Source organism: Hyla sarda, chromosome 3 (genome assembly GCF_029499605.1).
Source record: "Hyla sarda isolate aHylSar1 chromosome 3, aHylSar1.hap1, whole genome shotgun sequence".
Taxonomy (NCBI): domain Eukaryota; kingdom Metazoa; phylum Chordata; class Amphibia; order Anura; family Hylidae; genus Hyla; species Hyla sarda.
The window spans coordinates 97,883,895-97,904,290 of NC_079191.1; the positions used below are offsets into that span (position 1 = coordinate 97,883,895).

At 44.2% G+C, this 20,396-nt stretch overlaps 1 protein-coding gene across 1 annotated transcript in view; it reads left to right on the plus strand.

Moving 5' to 3' along the window:
* HDLBP (high density lipoprotein binding protein) overlaps positions 1-20,396 on the plus strand; it is a 47,264-nt gene that overhangs the window by 12,073 nt on the left and 14,795 nt on the right. Inside the window, exons 2-11 of the mRNA XM_056564736.1 lie at positions 10,691-10,757; positions 13,580-13,680; positions 13,758-13,912; positions 14,001-14,216; positions 15,487-15,693; positions 16,212-16,427; positions 16,681-16,887; positions 16,972-17,079; positions 17,186-17,290; positions 19,395-19,473. Coding sequence (XP_056420711.1) covers positions 13,605-13,680; positions 13,758-13,912; positions 14,001-14,216; positions 15,487-15,693; positions 16,212-16,427; positions 16,681-16,887; positions 16,972-17,079; positions 17,186-17,290; positions 19,395-19,473 — 1,369 coding nt within the window. The 5' untranslated portion in view covers positions 10,691-10,757; positions 13,580-13,604. The remainder of the gene's footprint in view (positions 1-10,690; positions 10,758-13,579; positions 13,681-13,757; positions 13,913-14,000; positions 14,217-15,486; positions 15,694-16,211; positions 16,428-16,680; positions 16,888-16,971; positions 17,080-17,185; positions 17,291-19,394; positions 19,474-20,396) is intronic.

Genomic DNA, 20,396 nt, shown 5'->3' on the forward strand with positions numbered 1-20,396 from the left:
GAACCAATTAATATTGTAACTTGAGGGACCAATGTATGTATATATAATTTTTTTTTAACTTTTAAAAACTGAACACTAGGTCTCTCTACATGTCCTAGCTCATTCATTTTGGACTCATGACGGCCTGGCAACATGAGTCCAAACTCTGTGCAGCCGGGACACTGAAAAGCAGAGTCAGACAGACGGGAGCAGCACTGTGCATGGCAGGCAGGACTTCCTGCAGAGCCTGTAAGCACCCCTACACCGCCGCCCCCCCCCCCCCCCCCAGTGATTTCATCAGGACAGCAGATTGTGGTGCTGACAGCACCAAACCACCCCCCCCCTCCCCCTGGGATTGTAAGGACTTGCTGTGGCAGACTGAGGCACTGACAGCAGCCCCCCCACCCGGGATTGAGAACTTGCAGCTGCATATCGTGCCCTGCTCTTCATTGGGGAACACCTGTACTGATGGGTACTATAGCTATTACATCTTTTTGGCTGCTATGGCTGTCTTTATCCCAAGGACTGTTTATGGGGTCCCCTTTATTTGCTTCTGTCACCTTGTACGGGACCTGATATGGCAAATTCCATCGAGTCGCTTGAGGTATGCCTCTGGAATGCCAATTTTCTGCTGGTTGTCTGAGAGCGGCTGCGATCCACTGTGGCGGGTCTTTGCCAGGGATTTCACTATCCCTTGGAAGATTCTGGGGAATACCATCAGTGAGTGTTCTTCTCTACCGCTGGGTGCCATACCATGTCTGCCATTGGCCGAATTCCGGTTACCCCCCCCCCCCCCCCCCCCCACACACACACACACACACACACACACACACACACACTGTGGATGGCACTGGCCGATAGCCCTATGTTTCTATGCAATCTATCCGTGGCTAGTGGTCCGGTCCCCATGTCCAGTGCTAGGTCTCCGGGGAAGTTTCCTGCGCGGGATTGTACCTGTTTTCAATATGCCAGACAGTAGTCTCGCCTGTCAATAATCTCACAGATGGGGTGACTTGTTGTATACCATGGACACATACCAGTAAGCCAGACAGTGGTCTGCGTGTTTTTTTTTCTGCCACTTGCCACTCATCACATGGCTGATGCATCTGCGGCTGGAGATCTGGCTCCCCACTGCTGTACGAGGTGTAGAGTGAACAACCGTGTCCTATTTACCTTATATGGGGTGACTGGAATACAATCCATGGCTTCTCAGCCTCTTCTCCCAGGGTGGTGTGGAAACTATCCATGGCTTCTAGGCCTTCCCTCCCTCCCACATGTGACAGAGGGACACAGTAATTGCCTATCTGGCTGTCATCCCCTTCTTGCCAGCACCTGGAAGTGTACTTGTTCAGCCAGACTTTTGTCCACACGGTTTCTGACGCAGTCTGTCTCCCATCTCAGGGCTGCCACGAGTATGGTCAGTTTCCGGTACCTCACTTCTGGTATGAGGAATCTGGATGAGGTTACCTGCAGTAACGTGGGACTGATGCCAGTCAGCCAGCCTTTTGTCTGCTGGGACTCCTACACTGCCAGGTTGCCCGTTAGATCGGCTGCACTCCAGTACCCCACTTCCTGTGGGAGGGTTCAAAAGAGAGATCCTGTGCGTTCAGAAATCCTATACCAGTCAGCCACACGGTTGTCTGCATGGTTTACTACTACGTTGGGTCAACTTCCATACACTTCGCACACTGTGGTTGGAAGTTCACGTAACCAACTGCCAAGGTGTAGTTTCGAGTAAGTCACCCCATGTTGCTCACTTGCCCTGTACAATGCACCACATACTGGTTCGCAGGATTCTCTACTTTACCAGGTCCCTCTCTACATGCCTGCCGCTCACAGCTGACTACTGGTGACCCACTTTCAGTGTGTGGTTCTGGATGTGTGGCCATGGACCCTATGCCATATAGCCAGACTGTGTGCATGGTTTCACCAGGTGACCGCCCCTATTCTTGCCACTCCCGCGACTGCAGCCCGGTGACTCGCTTTCCATGTGAAGTTCCACACAGTGTCCATGTGGCTTCATTGGACCTTAATACCTGTAAGTCAGACTGTCTGCATGTTTCCTTTCCCACATACATCCTTCATCTCTTGCATCTGTGACAGCAATCCTGGTGTGTAACACCATTAGGAGATGGAGTGTGGGCGTTTCCTGCAGTTTCCATGGCCTTTCAAAGCACTCTCTGTTACCCTTTCTAAGAGTGCCATGTTGGTCTGCTAGGGGCATGGTTTTGACACACCGTTGGGTGCTGATCCTGTCTTCCAAAAATCCAGCTGTATGGATGTCTACAGTTTTTCATGTCCGCAGTCTTGGTACCTCGTTACTGTCGTTGGGTAATCATTTCTGTGTCCCTACGTATGCGAAGGTCCCTCTGCACATGTAGAGCCCACTTTTCCTTCTGTCGGTGGGTGTGCATCAGACCTTCCTGTGATCTTTGTTTCCACAGGTCTGCTGCAGTTGATCCTCTGTTCTGACATGGGGCACCCCCTCCTGTGCCTCCAGGTATCTTCCTGGGTTCCTTAGCATGGTGGCTCAGACGCCTGCTCTGTTGTCTTAGGAACGACCGTGATGGCTCGGTTGGTGCCAATCTGGTCCAAGGTTTCACCCAGCTGGAGTGTCCCCCTCTAAGCAGTTGGTTGCGCTGTGTGTGCTTCTTACTTGCATTTGTAGTCTTTTTGTATCCTTGCCCAGCACCAGTGTTGAGGATTCTGATCTTTCTGGTAACTCAAATTGCGACAACATATCAAGGTACGGAGGAGCCAGAGTTCCTGGGGGCTACGTCGACCAGTACTTTGTCCTGTTGCAGTAGGGCAGCATTTCCCTGCTTCTACAGTGCCTGGCACACTTTGAAAAACCCCTTTCTTCAGGGGGTACGAGGATCAGGGAGCTTGACATGGTCAGTGCCTGAGTTTCACCTCGACCACTCCTTGATGTTTTTCCCTCTGCTAGGGGGACAATTTTGCTGGGCGCTTTCTACTGCCAATATGGAGCCATCTCTCTTTTCCTACGCTATAGATGGGGTATTTTGCTTCTCCTTCAGGGGTCCATGTCCTCCTGAGATGGAGGGTGGTGCGGTCATCTGGATTATACAAGTCGCTAGGGGACTGCTTTGGTGTGTGTCCCCCAATGAAGAGTGACAGAAGTTTTTTTTTTTTTATTTTTTTTTTTTTTTTGTATTCACAGTAAAATCTCGCGTGTAACCTTCATGTGGGGCCACAGCACCCACTCATTTCTTAATAATTCGTTTTTGTCCGGATAATCCTTTGTTTTTTTTTTTTTTTTTTTTTATCTGGGATTCTTTTCTAGGGTCCTTCGGACATATTTCTTTGGCTTCTCCTACTGCTTTGTGACAAAACTGATTACCTTCCTTCCAGTGGGTGGGTGTATCCTTTCAGGGAGGAGACTACTTTTTTTCTTGGTGTCAGTGCCTCTTAGTGGCAAGAGCATATACCAATCAGTATAGGCATCCCCCAATGAAGGCCACGAGTACGGTGAGTACAAAAAAAAATCTCCTTTTTCTCAACCAGGTTGCCTCCAGCTGATTAAAAATAACTCCCAGCTCGCCCGGAAAGGTGGTCCAGGCAAGCAAGGAGTTGTTGTTTTGAAACAGCTGGTGGCACCCTGGTTGGGAACTACTGCTGTAAATCATAGATGCTCCAAGGCCTTCAATCAAATCATAAAGGCTATAAGCATAGCATAACACACTAGGACACACAATATTCCGAATACAAAAATCATAACTGCTATAAGCATAGCATGACGCACTAGGACTTATTGTCTGCCATTGATCTGAAACTGTCTTCTCTCAAAGCTGCACTAGAGCAACTGAGAACTATAGTATGATGTTCTGCAGCAGCTTGATCCCACTTACCCACTTGCTCCATAGCTGCTGAAAGGTCTCCAAGGTTATGTTCACATGGCATAGATCTGTGCATAGTTTCCTACAGAAAGGTGGACCCATAATGTTACGAACATGAAAATTCTGTACTGATTCTGCACAAAATCAAACCCCATTGACCTCAATAGGATTCCTCTGTGGACTTCTGCAAAATTATAAGACAAGACTCATATTTTTACAGAATGCAGAATTTCCACAGCACAAATTCAGATGTGTGGCTGGGACAGCGGAATCCTATTGAAGTGAATAGGCAATACATTTCTGTGGAATTTACTACATAATTTTCATGCAGAATTCTGCACTGAAATTCTGCCGTATGAACGTACCCTGAGGCTGGGTTGACACGGCAGAAATTTATATCAAATACACTTCATTCACATTCCTGCAGCAGAAATTCTGCTGTGACTGGGACATCGGAATCCCGTAGAAGTGTATTGGCTATAAATTCATGCAGAATTCAGTGCAGAAATTCTGACGTGTGAACCCAGCCTAATAGTATATTCACACTGTAGATATCTGTTGGCATTTTGGCAGCAAGCATGTGGAAAGGGGCAAAATTTCTGCATTGAATCTGCCGTGGACAAAACTATTCTTAACCCCCTCTTAATTCTTAATAATGATATACTAGCTTTTGCCTGCGGCTTCGCTTGCGTTAAATTTGGAGTAACATAGATCTACTACTTTTTATGATCCTATAGTCATGAGGCTGCTCTGGGTAAAGTCTACGGGCATCCAAACAACCCGAATTCTTTAAATTTTCATCTAAAGAGTTTAATGCCGGACATCTGCCGGAACGGTGATGTCGGGCATTAGCCACGGGTCCTGGCTTTATAACCCTCCCCTGCCGCAGTTATACCCGGCGTTCTGCGGCAAGGGGTTAATTCATACAAACTTGGACCCCCGTTTCACCCCTTCAGGGGGGGAACTTTAGAAGACATTAAAACATGTGTTTCTTTATCTTTAATTAGCCTACAGTTTCATGCTTCTAGCTTCAAAAATGACCGACTTCCATACAAACTTTCAACCCCTTTTTCACCCCCTTAAAAGGGTACAACCGGGCTGACAACTTATCCCCTATCTAAAGGGGGACCTGGGACCCCCGCGATCTCGCACACAGCACCCCAACACTGCCGATCACGGGGCCGGAGTATCGTGACGTCACACTCCGCCCCCTCAATGTAAGTCTATGGCAGGGGGCGAGACGGCTGTCTCGCCCCCCTGCCATAGACTTGCATTGAGGGGCAGAGCGCGACGTCACACGGGGCGGAGCAGTGACGTCACTATCACCGACCCCGTCATCACACATGGAGCGGATGTTCACTCAGGGGCCTGATGAGCGCGGGGGTGCTGCGTGCGAGAGCACGGGGGTGCTACGTGCCAGAACGCGGGGGTCCCCAGCGGCGGAACCCCGCGCGATCAGGCAACTTATCCCCTAGCCTTTAGATAGGGGATAAGTTGTCAGCACGGTAGTACCCTTTTAAGGGTTGAATTTCGAAAAATCCTTTCTTCCTAGTCTACGTCTTAAACACCTGTGAAAAAAAATTCCACTTTCTAGGTCCAAGGGTTTAGGCTGGGCGTTGAGGAGTCTGTGAGTCAGGTCTTCTTTTTATGGATATAGATTATATTTTTATATTATATTACATTTTATTGTTTAATATTATATTAACACCGTATAATATTAAACAACATAATATAAAACATATTATGTTTAATATTTTATGTTTAATTATGTTGTTTAATATAATATGTTTGTTTAATATATAATAAAATTATAGAAATACACACACACACTCACACTGATGTGGAATTCCTATCTCCCGACGCCCGGGACATGCAGTTGCTTGCCCTTGGCCCTGCTTCGGGAAAGCAGGGCTGGATCTGACACGCGTGTCGGCGCTCAGCAGTCTGTATGAAGCGGGCTCCCGACTCCTGCCCACTCCATACTATGCAGCCTCCGGCTGTTCTCAGTAGCCGGGGGCCGCTGTGAGGTGGAAATTTGCGACTCGTGCAGACTTGCCTCAGCTCCTCCCCAAATTTCCACCTCACACCACTGCTAATAGTCAGCATGCAGCGATCGCCGTGGCTGGCTATTAACCCTTTAGATCGCCGCTGACAGCGGTGTCTAAAGGGACATGTGAATGCTCCCTGGTGGGCTCGTATGGATCACAGAGCACACAGATCAATAAAGTTCTATTGAACTTCGTTGATCTGTATGAGGAATCTTATGATTCTTCCCAAGTCTAATAATGTGTGGGGGAAAAAAAAAAAGTTTTAATAAGTTTAAGACACACGTTAACCCCATCCATGTTAAAAGTTCACATCACCCCCTTTTTCCTATATGTAAACAAAATAAAAATAAACATATTTAGTATCGCTGCGTGCGTAATTGTTCGAACTATTAAAATATAACCTTATGTATCCCATATGTTAAATGACGTAAATGTAAAAAAATACCAAACCACATAATTGCAATTTTATAATCTAAGAAAAAAGTTGAAAAGCTATTAAAAAGTCAGGTCAATACCAAAATGGTACCGATACAAAAACAGATTATGGTGCAAAAAATTAGCCCTCATAATACAGCCTGGTATGCAAATTATTATATTTTTTTTTTAAGCTACAGGGCTCAAAAAATGGCTATAAAAGATTAAAAAAAAAGTGAAGACTTTTTTTTTTTTAAATGAGTAAAACATGACGGAAACTGTACAAATCTGGTATTGCTGTAATCAGGCTGGTTTAAAGTATCAAAACATGTTAGCTCCACCACAAGGTAAATGGCGTAGAAAAGAAAACCACTGAATTTGCAAAATTATCTTTTACTATTTCAATTTAACTTCATCGCATATAAATATAATGCAAGAAAGGTAGAGCCGCTCACCACTCCTCCGTCTGCTGCGCCTCCTTGTGCTACGAACACCGGTACCACCCCCAGTTCAACAAAGGAGACCCGCCGGCACTCTATACTGTGCCGTATCCCAATGCCCAGGTTGCAGAAGGTAAACAAAAGAAACTTTATACCTCTGAGAGGGCCTGCTCCTCGTCTCCTCATACTTCACGCTCTCACAAGCATACTAGGGGTGCCTCGTCTGACTCTTCCATTGAGTTTTCAGATAGACGTGAGCGTTCCCCTCGTGGGTCCTGCCCCCCCCTATCATCTGGGCACAAACGTCGCTCCTCCAGAGGACGTTCTCGGAGTCACCGCTCTGCCACGCCAGAGCTGAGTACCCGGGCAGGGTTGCCCCCCTCCAGGACTGCCTCTACACATTCACATTCCCCTGGTGGACGAGGCTTCCGAGCCAGCATCTGACTCAGAGGACTGCTCGGACTTAATTGCAATGCTGAACTCATTGGTGACAGCCATAAGAGACACCGTTCACTTGGAGGACCCTGGATCTTCGGATGTCAATCCAGGAGTATCCTTTCATCGTGCTAAGCACCTCAAAGGTTCAGCTGATTAGCTCAGAGCCTGACGGCGGGTATATCCTACTGGGATGAGCCGACTTTTTTTATTACCATAGTGTCACACCTCCTAGAGACAGCAGCATACACCCACGGTCTGTGTCCCTCAATGGATCCTTTGAGAGAGAGAGATTTTACGGTAAGTAAACAAAAATCTCCTTTTAACGCACCTACGTCGGCCTTATGCTGGGGACGGGAACGTCTGAGAGCCGTCAGCCTATCACCGGCTGCAGCGATGTTCCGCCTCGGCCGGTGATAGGCTGAGCCCACTGTCATGTAAGAAGCCGGCTTCTTAAATGACAGTGTGCTCAACCTATCACCGGCTGAGGCGGAACATCGCTGCGGCCGGGGATAGGCTGATGGCTCCTGTCCCCAGAAAGCAAGTGAGGGCGGTACCGGACCAACGGGAGGTGAGTTGGTGTATTTTGTTTGTTTTTTGCAGCCTGGGCATAGGGAGATCACACAGTATAGAGCAGTGGTCTCCAACCTGCGGACCTCCAGATGTTTCAAAACTACAACTCCCAAACTGCCGATGGCTGTCCGGGCATGCAGGGAGTTGTAGTTCTGCAACATCTGGTGGTCCGCAGGTTGAAGACCACTTGTATAGTGTCAGCGCCGGCGGCCGCAACTAACGGGACGAGGAGGGCAGCGCTAGCGGGTGACATGTGAGTAGTACCCTGATGGGGACAGAGCTGGGCTGATAATTAATTGGGGGACAGAACAGCGCACGCGGGTCACATACGATTAGTTCCCCGATGTGGGGACAGCGCAGCGCTGGGCTGATTCATTCGTTCCCAAGGGGGGAGAGGCCAAACCGGTATTGGTATGGGTTTAAAAATTCATATCGTGCAGCACAAAAATGTAGGTATTCGTTATGAATAGGTATACCGCCCAGCCCTAATAAATATATATACGCACGCACGCACGGTAAAAGCCCGGACAAGTGGATCGTCATGAGGGACAAGTAGATTTTGCTCAATTTTAGTCCCGTGGACAAGTAGTTTTTTATTAAATTTCCCCAATACTGATATAATAATCTTTGTTTTGATGGAACTTTTTGATCACTATTTTACATTTTTTTTTGTTTTTTTTGTTTATGAAGTGACGAAAAATGTGAAATTTTGGACTTGCACGCCATCAACAGTGCGGTTTAACTAACCTTATATTTTAATAGTTCTGGCATTTATGCATCCGGTGGTACCACATATGATTATTTTTTTATTTTATTTGAAAAATGAGAAAAGGCTGGTGTTTTAAAGGGGTACTCTGGTGGAAAACTTATTTTATTTTTTAAATCAACTGGTGCCAGAAAGTAAAACAGATTTGTAAACTACTTAATCTTAATCCTTCCAGTACTTATTAGCTGCTGAATACTGCAGAGGAAATTATTTTCTTTTTGGAACACAGTGCTCTCTGCTGACATCTCTGTCCATTTTAGAAACTGTCCAGAGTAGAAGAAAATCAAACATATGCTTCTCTGGACAGTTCGTAAAATGGACGAGATGTCAGCAGAGAGCGCTGTGTTCCGAAAAGAATTTCCTCTGTAGTAGTCAGCAGCTAATAAGTACTGGAAGGATTAAGATCATTTTTTTAATAACCGGGACCCACCGGGTATGAAGCGTGCTCAGCTCGTGTGCATTCTTCAAAACTCTGTAAAAGAACCAGTGTACAGTTGCGACCTTTGTCCTTAAGGGTTTAAAGAGACTGAGGGCGGAATAAAAGATGTACCTTTATGCGTAGGTTCACATGGCAATTCCACAGATTCCATTCAGCAAAGTAGAACTTTAGGGAATACAGAATTCCACCAAAATTCGTGCCCCGTTGACTTTAATGCTGTTCCACTGTGGAATTCTGCAAAATAAAAGGCTGGTCTTATATTTTTGTGCCCACCACGGGAATTCTGCTGTGACTGGTGCAGCGTAAACCCATTGAAGTGAACGTACAGTAAATTTGGTAAATGGGAAGTTCATCGCTTTATAAAGATCACAGATGACAGAGCGCCTTGTCTTTTAAAGATAATGAACTTCCTATAAAGTTCATGGTCGCAACAATAAATTAGAAAGATGCACAAATGTTCCTTCAACTTTTTTTTTTTTTTTTTTTTTTTTTTTTTTACACACAGTAAATCTACAAAGTTAGATTTAGTTGCTGTAATGAGAACTGTAAACTTTTGGTAGCTAAACTTGGCTTTTTACCGTTTTTTCGGTTGATAAAGATTTTGTGGAAATGATAAAACAAGGATCATACAGGAAGCCGAGCAATAAGTCCTTTACATTGAAGTCATTGTGGTGTTTTCCTGCTGTCGACCAGGAAACGGTTGCTTCAGGAAATGGTCTGTTTGCCATCTCTGAAATAATGCGCACGTATGAGGAACGACCTGTCTGTTTATGTTCTTTGCTTGAAATGTTAATAATTTCATCTTGTGCAATGATTGTCTATTTACTATTAAAGCTATTCATCTAATACAGAGGAGTACAGGAAAGGCCCTTTGTATTTTGCACTATTTAGGTCACTGTTTGTATCTGCAGCTCTAGGTGTGACACAGCACCAGGGCAGCCACTTAGTCCTGGATTGGTACATGTTGTAAAAGTCTTATCTTGCTTTGATCTTTGGAGGCTGTTTAAAAGCGTTACCATCTTTTACAGTTTGACATGTCGCACAGATTTTTTTAAAGTTAAGATTTGTTGGGGTCTCGGTGCTGATATCTCCTCCAATAGCTGGGTGAAGCACATGGCAGTAAGCCTTACTCCCCAGATCAGTGCACTGTATGACTGATGGGTTCCATTATGTTCTGTATATGCCAGGGAGTGAAGCGCACTGCCGCACTTCACCCAGCTATTGATCAGAGGGGGGCACAACACTGAGGCACGGACCTATCTTAACTTTTCGATTTTAGTGGTATTTTTATGTTTATAAGGTGACATGTGGCATGACCACAAACATTGGGCAACGTCGCATATATTGTTTCACTGTGACAACCGACATGACATGTCTCAGAAGCGGCATTAGCAAAAAATCCATGTTTGGTTAGGGCTACACAGCGACTTCCAGCTTACAACAAAGATCTGTCACTACAATATTACACATAATGTTAGTCACTGGTATTGCAGTAAACACAACACAAAGTCCCATGTGACTTTTCTGTCATTTACCTCACTGCAGGTCTCATTCAACTGTGACCGGCTTCTGACTTCGGTGTTTTGCCTATGTTTTTTACAGCCAAATCTGTAATAAAGTTGCAGGACAGCGAATCACACAATTTTTGTCATGTAGCACCTACTTTATACTTTAAAATGTTAATACTTTGTCTAAGATACTCAGATCTTACATGTACTGATTCTGTATTTTTCTTGCAGAAGCTGGCAGGCTGAAAAAAGCATTCAGCTCACCGGACGGACTTTCTGGCTTTTGACCCTTTAGCTGGTAAGTTACCTTTGCCTGTATTTGTAGAATGCATTTCACCTACAAATCTGTACCCTAGCAACCTACACCTGTTTTTATCCGATCCATGCTGCAAATATGTGTGGTTCTTAAAGGGGTTAAACCCTGTGGGCCTGCCTGTCACCCTATCAGGAAGAAGTGCAGCTTGCAACCCAGTCAGCATTAGAATTTGATCTATAGCCTAGGCTCCTTGCCATCCCCCTGGACCCTTACAATAAGGACCATTAGACAAGGATGTCTCTGGCGGCATGTCCTGAGTCTAGTCACTTATAAAGGACCTGTGGTCAAATCCATAAAACATAAATTTTTAATGCATACTAGATCTGTTAAGGAACCCTGATCATACTTTGTTTAACAGTATATTGACTGAACTTACCTCTGACAGTTACCTGCTCCTTGACTCCTGATTCCTCCGCAGCAATCCGGTCTGAGGAAGGTCTTAATTGACCAAGACGTCCCTTTATTGGATTTGTTGAATAAAACAATCTCATCGCAAGTGGGCTGCTACGTTAATTTCTTTGTTTGTGAACTGCTCGGGACCCGAACCGAGCACCCACGCTAATAGTGCTGTATTTATCAAAGTTTATAGCCACTGTATAAACACAGAACCAGGCTATGACACTCTACCTCCACTGCCCTCATCAACCCCCTACTGACGGTTGTTGTTCTGTAACACTATCATGGAGAGAATAATGTGGGGTGCTGTTGTCCTCCCACTTGTTGCCTCTGAATTCTCTTCGGTGTGGAGACAGCACCTTGCATGATCACCATGATAATGGTACAGAATAACCGCAGTCCATAGGGGATTAATGAGGAAAGTGGAGGGAGGGCAGCTTGGGTCAGCAGCTTCAATGTGTATACAGTCTATGGCTCTGAGCAGCCAGCACTAAACACTCCCCCTGGCAATAACCTATCCATCCCTCCTCCATAGCCCACACTGACCACAGACACTTTTAATGAAGTGCCCACCAATCTGACTGTCACTGTCAAATTGGAAATAAAATAAGCCCCATACCCCTGAAACAGATTTCACCACAGGTCAGGTCCTCTTCAAGTGGCCTCATGGCGGAAGCGCCCCTGCATGCTAGCAGCTACAATTAGGGTGCTTTCACACCACGTTTTGTACCTACGGTTCCCGAATACGGCTGGGAGGAGGGGGCGGGGCTTAATCGCGGCGCCCGCACTCAGCCGTATTCGGGAGCCGTATTTAATGCATTGCATGTCTATGAGCCGACCGGAGTGAACCACAGCCTCAGGTCGGCTGCGTTCTCGGCCGTATGTGGTTTCCCGACCATAGGCAAAAATGCGGTTGACCACGTTTTTGCCTGCGGTCGGGAAACCGCATATGGCCGAAAACGCAGCCGACCAGAGGCTGCGGTTCACACCGGTCGGCTCATAGACATGCATTAAATACGGTTCCCGAATACGGCTGCCGCAATTAAGCCCCGCCCCCCTCCTCCCAGCCGTATTCGGGAACCGTAAGTACAAAACGTGGTGTGAAAGCACCCTTACAAAGGCTGATAGGTACCATGAGAACTGTAGTATTATACTTCATTCTGCCAGCCGCAAGCCCTGGTAGCATTAAAACCGAGGTGACACATAGCTGGGCAAGATAATAAAACTAGCTATGTTTTTGTGTCATAAGTTTGTGTTGCACAAGTTAAAAGGGATTTTCTGAGATTATATAAGTCTGTACTGTTAGTAATTGAAACCTACAGGTGACAAGAATGTCATGGTGTAATTCCTGAAATGGCTTAATGAAAAGGTGTGGTGATACAGGAGAGCAGCTAGCTTGTCTTTGATCTATTCCTCTCAGTACGTTGTCTTGGTTTACTGTACATAAAAAGAGAGAAGTACACTATCTTGTCAGGTTATGAGGAAAGGTTTAGCCATTTCCATATTGCAAAGTATCCTCACATGGGGAGATTTCTCTAAACCTGTGTAGAAAACAAGTTTGGGGCAGTTGCCCATATCAACCAATGAGATTGCTTTTATTTTTAAAAATAAAAGCAATCTGGTTGATATGGGCAACTGCATTACTCTCTCTGCAAATGTTTTGATAAATCTCCCCTGGCTTTCTGCTTAATGGAGCTATGCAGTTTGTATAGCACAGTACAATATATCCCTTTTTTATTAGTAAATTCTTAGTCGTATTTTGGATAACTGTAAAGCTATCACCTATACTGTAGATAGGGGTTAAGTGTCTGATCCCCTGCAATCTTCTTAAAGGGGTACTCCACTGCCCCAGCGTTCGCTGGGTGTGGGCTGCAAGGGTTGTGACATCACAGAGGGGGGGGGGGCAGCCTTCACACACCTTCCCATAGACTTGCATTGAGGGGTCGTGGTCTGACATCAAAAGGGTTGTGGCCATGAGGTCACGATGCCCGCACCCAGCGTTAGGAACAAAATGTTCCGGGTGCTTGGGCAGTGGAGTACCCCTTTAAAGGGTTTAGTCTTCTGCCCATCCTCTGTGTGCTCTCTACCTCACCTTCTGAGATAACTGGGAGTGACGGCCTGCTCAGCAGATCGGCTTAGACGAGAATAGTTTGTTACACAGAGTACTCCTTTAATAGAGGGTGGAATGGTGGGATTCCCTGTTCAGGATTGTGACCTCTTGGCTAGAGTGGAGAGCAGTTACAAATAATGTCTCCTACTTCCTGAAAGACATGTCCTGCATTATACAGCCAAACAATTGATATGAATAGACACTGCATTGTAATATTTAGAATTTTTTTTTTTAACTTAAGAAAAAAACCTGATGCTGAAGTAATTTCACAAGTTAAGAAATAACTTGATTCTTCCAGTGGTTACACGGATTTGCGTGGGACAATGAGCTCGGTGGCGGTTCTTACCCAGGAAAGCTTCGATGAACATCGCAGTGGGCTGACCCAACCAGCGGTCAGAGGTTAGTACAGGACCCATCTGCTACACAAACTTTTCTCCTTTTGAGAGTTCAATACTAAACCCTCTGTAACTTTTTAGTGGCAGCCATTGGATCGGAGGAGGAAAGTGATCCCCCCACTTACAAAGATGCATTCCCACCCCTCCCTGAAAAGGCTGTTGGCAGCGAGACCACTTCTGAGCCTGCAGGCGCATGGAGCAAAATTCGGCCTATCAAGTCTTCCGTTATAACTCAGGTTAGTTAACTTCTTTTGTATGTTATAGAAATGAATAGTGTGACCTAAAACCTATACTAACTAGACTTTCCCTCTTTCCCTCATCTAGGTGTTCCATGTCCCTCTGGAAGAGCGTAGATATAAGGACATGGCTCAGTTTGGGGAGGGCGAGCAGGCCAAGATTTGCTTGGATATCATGCAGAAGACTGGGGCTCAACTGGAACTTTCTCTGGCCAAAGATCAAGGCTTGTCAATCATGGTTTCTGGAAAGCTTGATTCTGTCATGAAAGCCAGGAAGGAGATAGTGACACGTCTTCAGACCCAGGTAAGATGATCATATATAAGCACAGAGGAGAAGCAAGCTGGCACATACATCACTAGGCGCAAGCAGAAGCGGTGGAAAGCACAAACAAAGCTGACTCGTAAAAGCCTGTAGCGGTGGTGCTCAGTCACAATGGGGGAGCACTGGTGGAGGATGGGGCTAGCCGGAAGATTGTTCCGGTTAGCACCGACCTCCACCAGCGCTCCCCTGCCTGTGACATGCTCTTCAGATGTGAATAAAGCATACCCCTGCATGGTGAGTGCAGTCTACTGCATCATTCATTGTCTAGATGGATCATGTCACACAGGTTAACTTGTAGTCCTGACATCACTACAGCCTGCTGAGGGGAATGGATGTGGAGTCTCAAAGGAAACCACTGTAGCGGGAATGAGAAGTATTTATGGACCTGATGCAATTTGAAATCCTCTAAAGGTTAATTTACCAGACCTTCCGGGACACGTTAATGTTGTGTAGATCAACAGATTTTTCTGCCAGTATTGAATGTCAAGAGATCTGATTTTTCCCACGTGTTACGTATCGAAGGATGGGAGTTCTTGTTATGAAGGTCCTGGTTTGTCAGGTTGCATAGAGCAGGTATCTGTTGCTTATTTCATTTACTTGTAGATTAAACATCCTGTTAAATCATAGGCCATATTTTACATAATCAGTTTAGCTCTTTAAAGCTTTGATCTTAAGTTTTGTGACGTGCACACCCATGTATTGTGTATTCATATTGTCATTTAAGGCCACTTCTGACAATTCATCAGTCTTGTTAATTTACATAAAGCTATATATTAAATATTTAAGATTTCAAAAAGAACATGTCATCGTACATGAATTATGAAGATTATGTATAGCTAAATTAAATAGCTGGGTAAGGCATGCATCCACACCCAGCATTAAAATGTCTACTGGCTTAACATTGCAGATGACCCAGCTGTGCTATACAGAGCATCATAAACTGCTGATCTCTGTACATGAAACAGAAGACTCTGCCTCTTTGGTACTGTTCTCATGAGCTATATCCAAAATTGCCAAGCCTAATCGTATAAGTGAATGTTGTTTATATCGGTCGAGTTGTATGTGCACTTTAATGGCTGACTGTACAGCTAGAGTTTGTTCGGTAAAAAGCAGATGGTTCACATCCGCACAGTGGACACCTGGATTTCATTAGGCACTGTAATTATACTACTTTTTACACTTTGATGAAATTGGCAATTTATTTTTTTCATTAAAATTAATCTTCAAAAAACGTTTTTATTTTATCTTTTAGGCTTCTGCTTCAATTGCTATTCCCAAGGAACACCATCGTTTTGTGATTGGTAAAAGCGGAGATAAGCTGCAGGACTTGGAACTGAAAACCGCTACCAAGATTCAAGTCCCCCGGCCCGATGATGCCAGTAACCTAATTAAGATCACTGGCACCAAAGAGGGCATTGAAAAAGCACGGCATGAGATTCTGCTCATCTCGGCCGAGCAGGTAGGGCAAAATATCTTAGCTGTATAGATAAACAGAGGCACCCCATGTGGAGCATTACCAGTAATCCAGTGAAGGGGAATATGCAGTCGCTTACCAACTCCGGTTGTGTACCTGCATACACAACAATGGAAAGCATTTGTATGGGAAGCAGATATCCTGTCTGTGGCCTTCCTGATGTAAACGTAGAGAATAGATCAAGACTTTAAAAATTCAGGAATTCACTGGAGGTACAAGATCATCAGAGTGAACGCTTTATTATCAGAGGCAACGCGTTTCGCAGCGCATGCCTAGCAAAATGCATTGCATCTTAGATAATAAAGCTTCTCTCTCTCTGATCTTGTACCTCTGTTTCTATCCTGGTCAGCGCCAGTGAATTCCTGAATTTTTTGAAGTCTTGATCTATTCTCCTAGCTGTATAGATGACTGTGCTTTGTGGAAGTAGTACTGTTATTATATCTGGCTTTTATTTTACTAGTAAGGATACTTCTCCTTTTACCTACACTCATCTCATATTTTAGGATAAGCGAGCAGTGGAACGTTTGGAGGTTGAGAAGGCCTACCACCCATTCATTGCTGGGCCCTACAACAAAACAGTGAATGACCTCATGCATGAAACCGGAACAAGAATAAACATCCCTCCTCCAAGTGTCAACAAAACTGAAATAGTTTGTATGGGCGAGAAAGATCAGCTGGCCCAAGCAGTGGCAAGAATCCGGCAAATCTATGAAGAAAAGGTGAGTGTTTTACCATGGAGTTTTCTTTGTTGCGGCTACATTTTTCAAGACAAAAAAAGTTAATGTTCTGTTTATTTATACATGCCACAGATGGCCTTACTGTTATATTGATCATGCCATACTGATATTGCTAGCCTGAAAGCTGTGAATATTGGTCTGTTCTGTGCCACATAGGTTAGATGTATACATTGCTTTCGTAGTTTAACATAATCATTATGTAACTTGGATTTTTTTTTTTAATTCTCACTTGCAGAAGAAGAAAACAACCAGCATTGCAGTAGAAGTAAGAAAATCCCAACACAAGTATGTCATTGGCCCTAAAGGCAATAGCCTACAAGAGATCCTGGAGCGCACAGGAGTGTCTGTGGAGATACCACCTAGCGACAGCACCTCAGAGACCGTCATTCTGCGGGGTGAGCCTGAGAAACTGGGACAGGCACTGACTGAAGTCTATGCTAAGGTAATATGAGCAACCTACGTGGGTGTGTACACTTACTAATAGGAAGCAGAACAAAGAAATTACCTATTTTCTCTGATTTCTTAGGCTAACAGCTTCACTGTGGCTACAGTCTCTGCTCCATCATGGCTGCATCGGTTCATAATTGGCAAAAAAGGACAAAATTTGGCAAAGATCACACAGCAGATACCAAAGGTTAGTAGCTTGCTTCTCTCATTCTTCAGACCTTATACAATCTCTGATCAATGTCTGCTTTGCAAATGTGTTGGATGGGATGATTATGCCAAGGGTCTCATTACAGGTGCACATTGAGTTTACCGAAGGAGAGGACAAGATTTCTCTGGAGGGCCCTACAGAAGATGTTGCCATTGCCCAGCAGCAGATGGAAGTACTTGTAAGCGATCTGGTAAGAAGTAGTTTTATTAGTTTGAGCACCTTAACCACATTCTCTGTGATGCCATTTACAGGATTAACTTAAATCCACAATTAAATTGCTTGTATAAAACATAAATGGGCTGGTCTCGACCAGTGCTTTAGGACTGACAGCATTCATTTTTCACATAAGTTAACTTTGTTCTTATAATCTCCCCTGTTCACTAGTTCCTAATCTTCTATTTAGGAGAATCTTAGTGCCATTAGGGAACACATGAAAAGATGTCTTTAGGGATGTCTAAAACTGTGGATGTTGGGTAGAAGTCTGAGAGTAATTGAGAATTACAGTATCCAGAAATGTGAACAAATTCAAGTAGCTCTGTATTTCATGATCAGAAGACAACTGAATTCTGACAATATAGACTAGATCATTAAGGTCAGATAGATATTTGGATAGACCTTTTGGTCATTACGTCCTTTATCATCTAGGATCTTGAGTCTTAACAATAAGAAACGTAGTCATGTACAAATCACACACTCTGGTTACTGAAAACATTGTTGCATGGCTGTAAGACTGTCATAACGATAAAACACGTAAAATCAAAACTCCAATAAGCAAGTAGATGTAGCTGCAGTGCACAGCTCAGCCATCGCTCCACACCTTGACTTCAGAACCCTGCACTGTTCGGGGACGATTTATCATGATGTACATCTTCTTAAGTTTTTAAATCTGATGTGACTAGTTGTTACCCATTTTTCATGACAATAGTCCACGGCACTCTAATAAAGATGGGACCAGTGATCACACATCCCCTTATCAATTTCAGATATAGCTTTATAAATGTCCTGTGAGGTCCAAATCATTACATTATATTTACTGGTCTACCTCTTATGTATAGTCAGGAAAAGAATACTTTAGAAACAGTCACTTGTGTTGCTACAGCTGACTCCTTGTTCCTATTTTTGCTTTGATGTGCAAATAAAAACATTCATCTGAATGCTGTGGTCTGTTCTTCTCATTGACTTATGGATTGTGTATCCTTCGAAGTGGCACCAATCCACTAAACTGGTTGTACATGATTGGTACTTATCTACTTATTGCCCAAAGTTGTCTTGAAGAATTCACAAATTGTTACTTGAAAGGTGCTTTCAAGGGGTACTGCGCCCCTAGACATCTTATCCCCTATCCAAAGGGTAAGGGATAGGATGTCTGATCGCGGAGGTCTCGCCAGTGGGGACTCCTGCGATCTCAACTGCGTCACCCCAGACATCTGATGCACGGAGCAAACAGCCATGCCCCCTCAATGCAAGTCTGTGAGGGGGCTTGATGCCTACCACGCCCACTCCCATAGACTTGCATTGAGGGGGTGTGGCCATGATGTCACGAGCCTCCAGTGTTGCAACCGACACTTTAAATGAACGCTGGGTGCAGCAGGGAGATCGCAGGGGTCCCGCAGCTGGGGATAGGGGATAAGATGTCTAGGGGCGGAGTACCCCTTTTAAGTCTTCGTACAAACAAGTTCTGTTTTATGCAGATCACACCTAACTGGAGCTGGTCTAGATGGCAATGTTGATTTGTCCACAGTTTGTGGTCTGTCCAGCCTGGCTTAGTTTAGATTTGGCCACCTGTCATTCCTGCTACAAAGCCTTATTGATGCCAAATTTGCAACCTTGGGACTTGTTTTTGTATGTTATGTTTGCTGTTGTCTGGCTTTTGTAGATTTTAATTTGTACTTAGTATTTTGAGGCTTCAATGCTGACAGATTTTATTCCACGAATAAAAAATTTGTTCAAACAAAATATTGCCCATAGCAATTTCACCAACCAGTTTTTAGGAACACTGATTCTGTAGTTTTTGAGCCAAGGTCAGAAGTGTATTGAATAGAAAAAGTAAATAGAAAGGAAGGACTTTATAGGTGGGATCAATGAGGAAGAGGTATGTCCTTTTTATTTCACATTCCTTTTTGAATACACTTCTGACTTTGGCTCAAAAACTGCCAAGTGGAATCCCAGCCTTAAAGGCGTACTCCACCGGAAAACATTTTTTTTTTTTTTTTAAATCAACTGGTGCCAGAAAGTTTCTTGCTTATTCATATACATACTGATCTAAATATTTAAGATGTTTCTACCTATTCTAGATTTCACGAATGGATTTTGCAGAAATAAATATCGACCACAGATTCCACAGACACCTCATTGGAAAGAGTGGAACAAACAGTAAGTTAGTGTGCTAGTGGTCTTAGAAAGTACCAGTTTGGTGCCTGCCAGCCTTAGCAATGCCTTGTTATAATACATTTTAGCAATAAACATTAGCCAAGGTTTATTAAAACTGACTACTTTTTATGCAGTCTATTAATGCACCAGATTTGTTACTGTAACCGATGCTGTTTGTTTAAATCGGCACTTATTTAGACTGTCTAGTGTACGTTTTTTGCCCAGCTATTAAGTTGTAGTGAAGGGAAAATTACATTCTTTGTAAATGTCTGACATGGAGCACTTCACTTATAGCTGAAGAGGTTTTCTTACCTTTTTTAAAAAAAAAGTAATGGTTAACATTTCAAGGACATGGGCTAACTTTCAAGGGTGACTTGATATATTTTTTTATTTTTTGTGGGGATGGCTTCATTTCCTTTTTGTGTAAATAGTCCTACAGGGGAAAATGTTATAGCTATTTATTGATTGCTTTTACTGTTCAGTGCTATGCATTGGTGTAGTACTGGTCAGAGATCTGCAATCCACTTGTAAAGTCTACCAGAAGGCAGACCATACCAGTGGATGGCTTCATAGCGGCATGGAGCAGTTAAGCAGAGCTTCGGCCACCATCTTGAGGTATCTGACGAATGAGTCTCACAAAGCCCTCCCTAATGCTCTAGATTCTGTGATCAGTATTGGTCACAGCATCTAAAGGATAAATGGTGGACATCAGCAGGATTGCTGATGTCCACCATAACATATGAGGTCCTGGCTGCTAACAGTAACTGGTTTGGCCTGATCATCGCATCTCCCGGGAGACAGTTCTTGCCAAACCGTGTAACTTACATGAAGGTCACTGTGCTCCAAGTACCAGGGAACAACTTGTATTCTATAAGTTAAGCCACATAATATGCTATCACTACTTACTACTGGGCTTTATTTGCAGA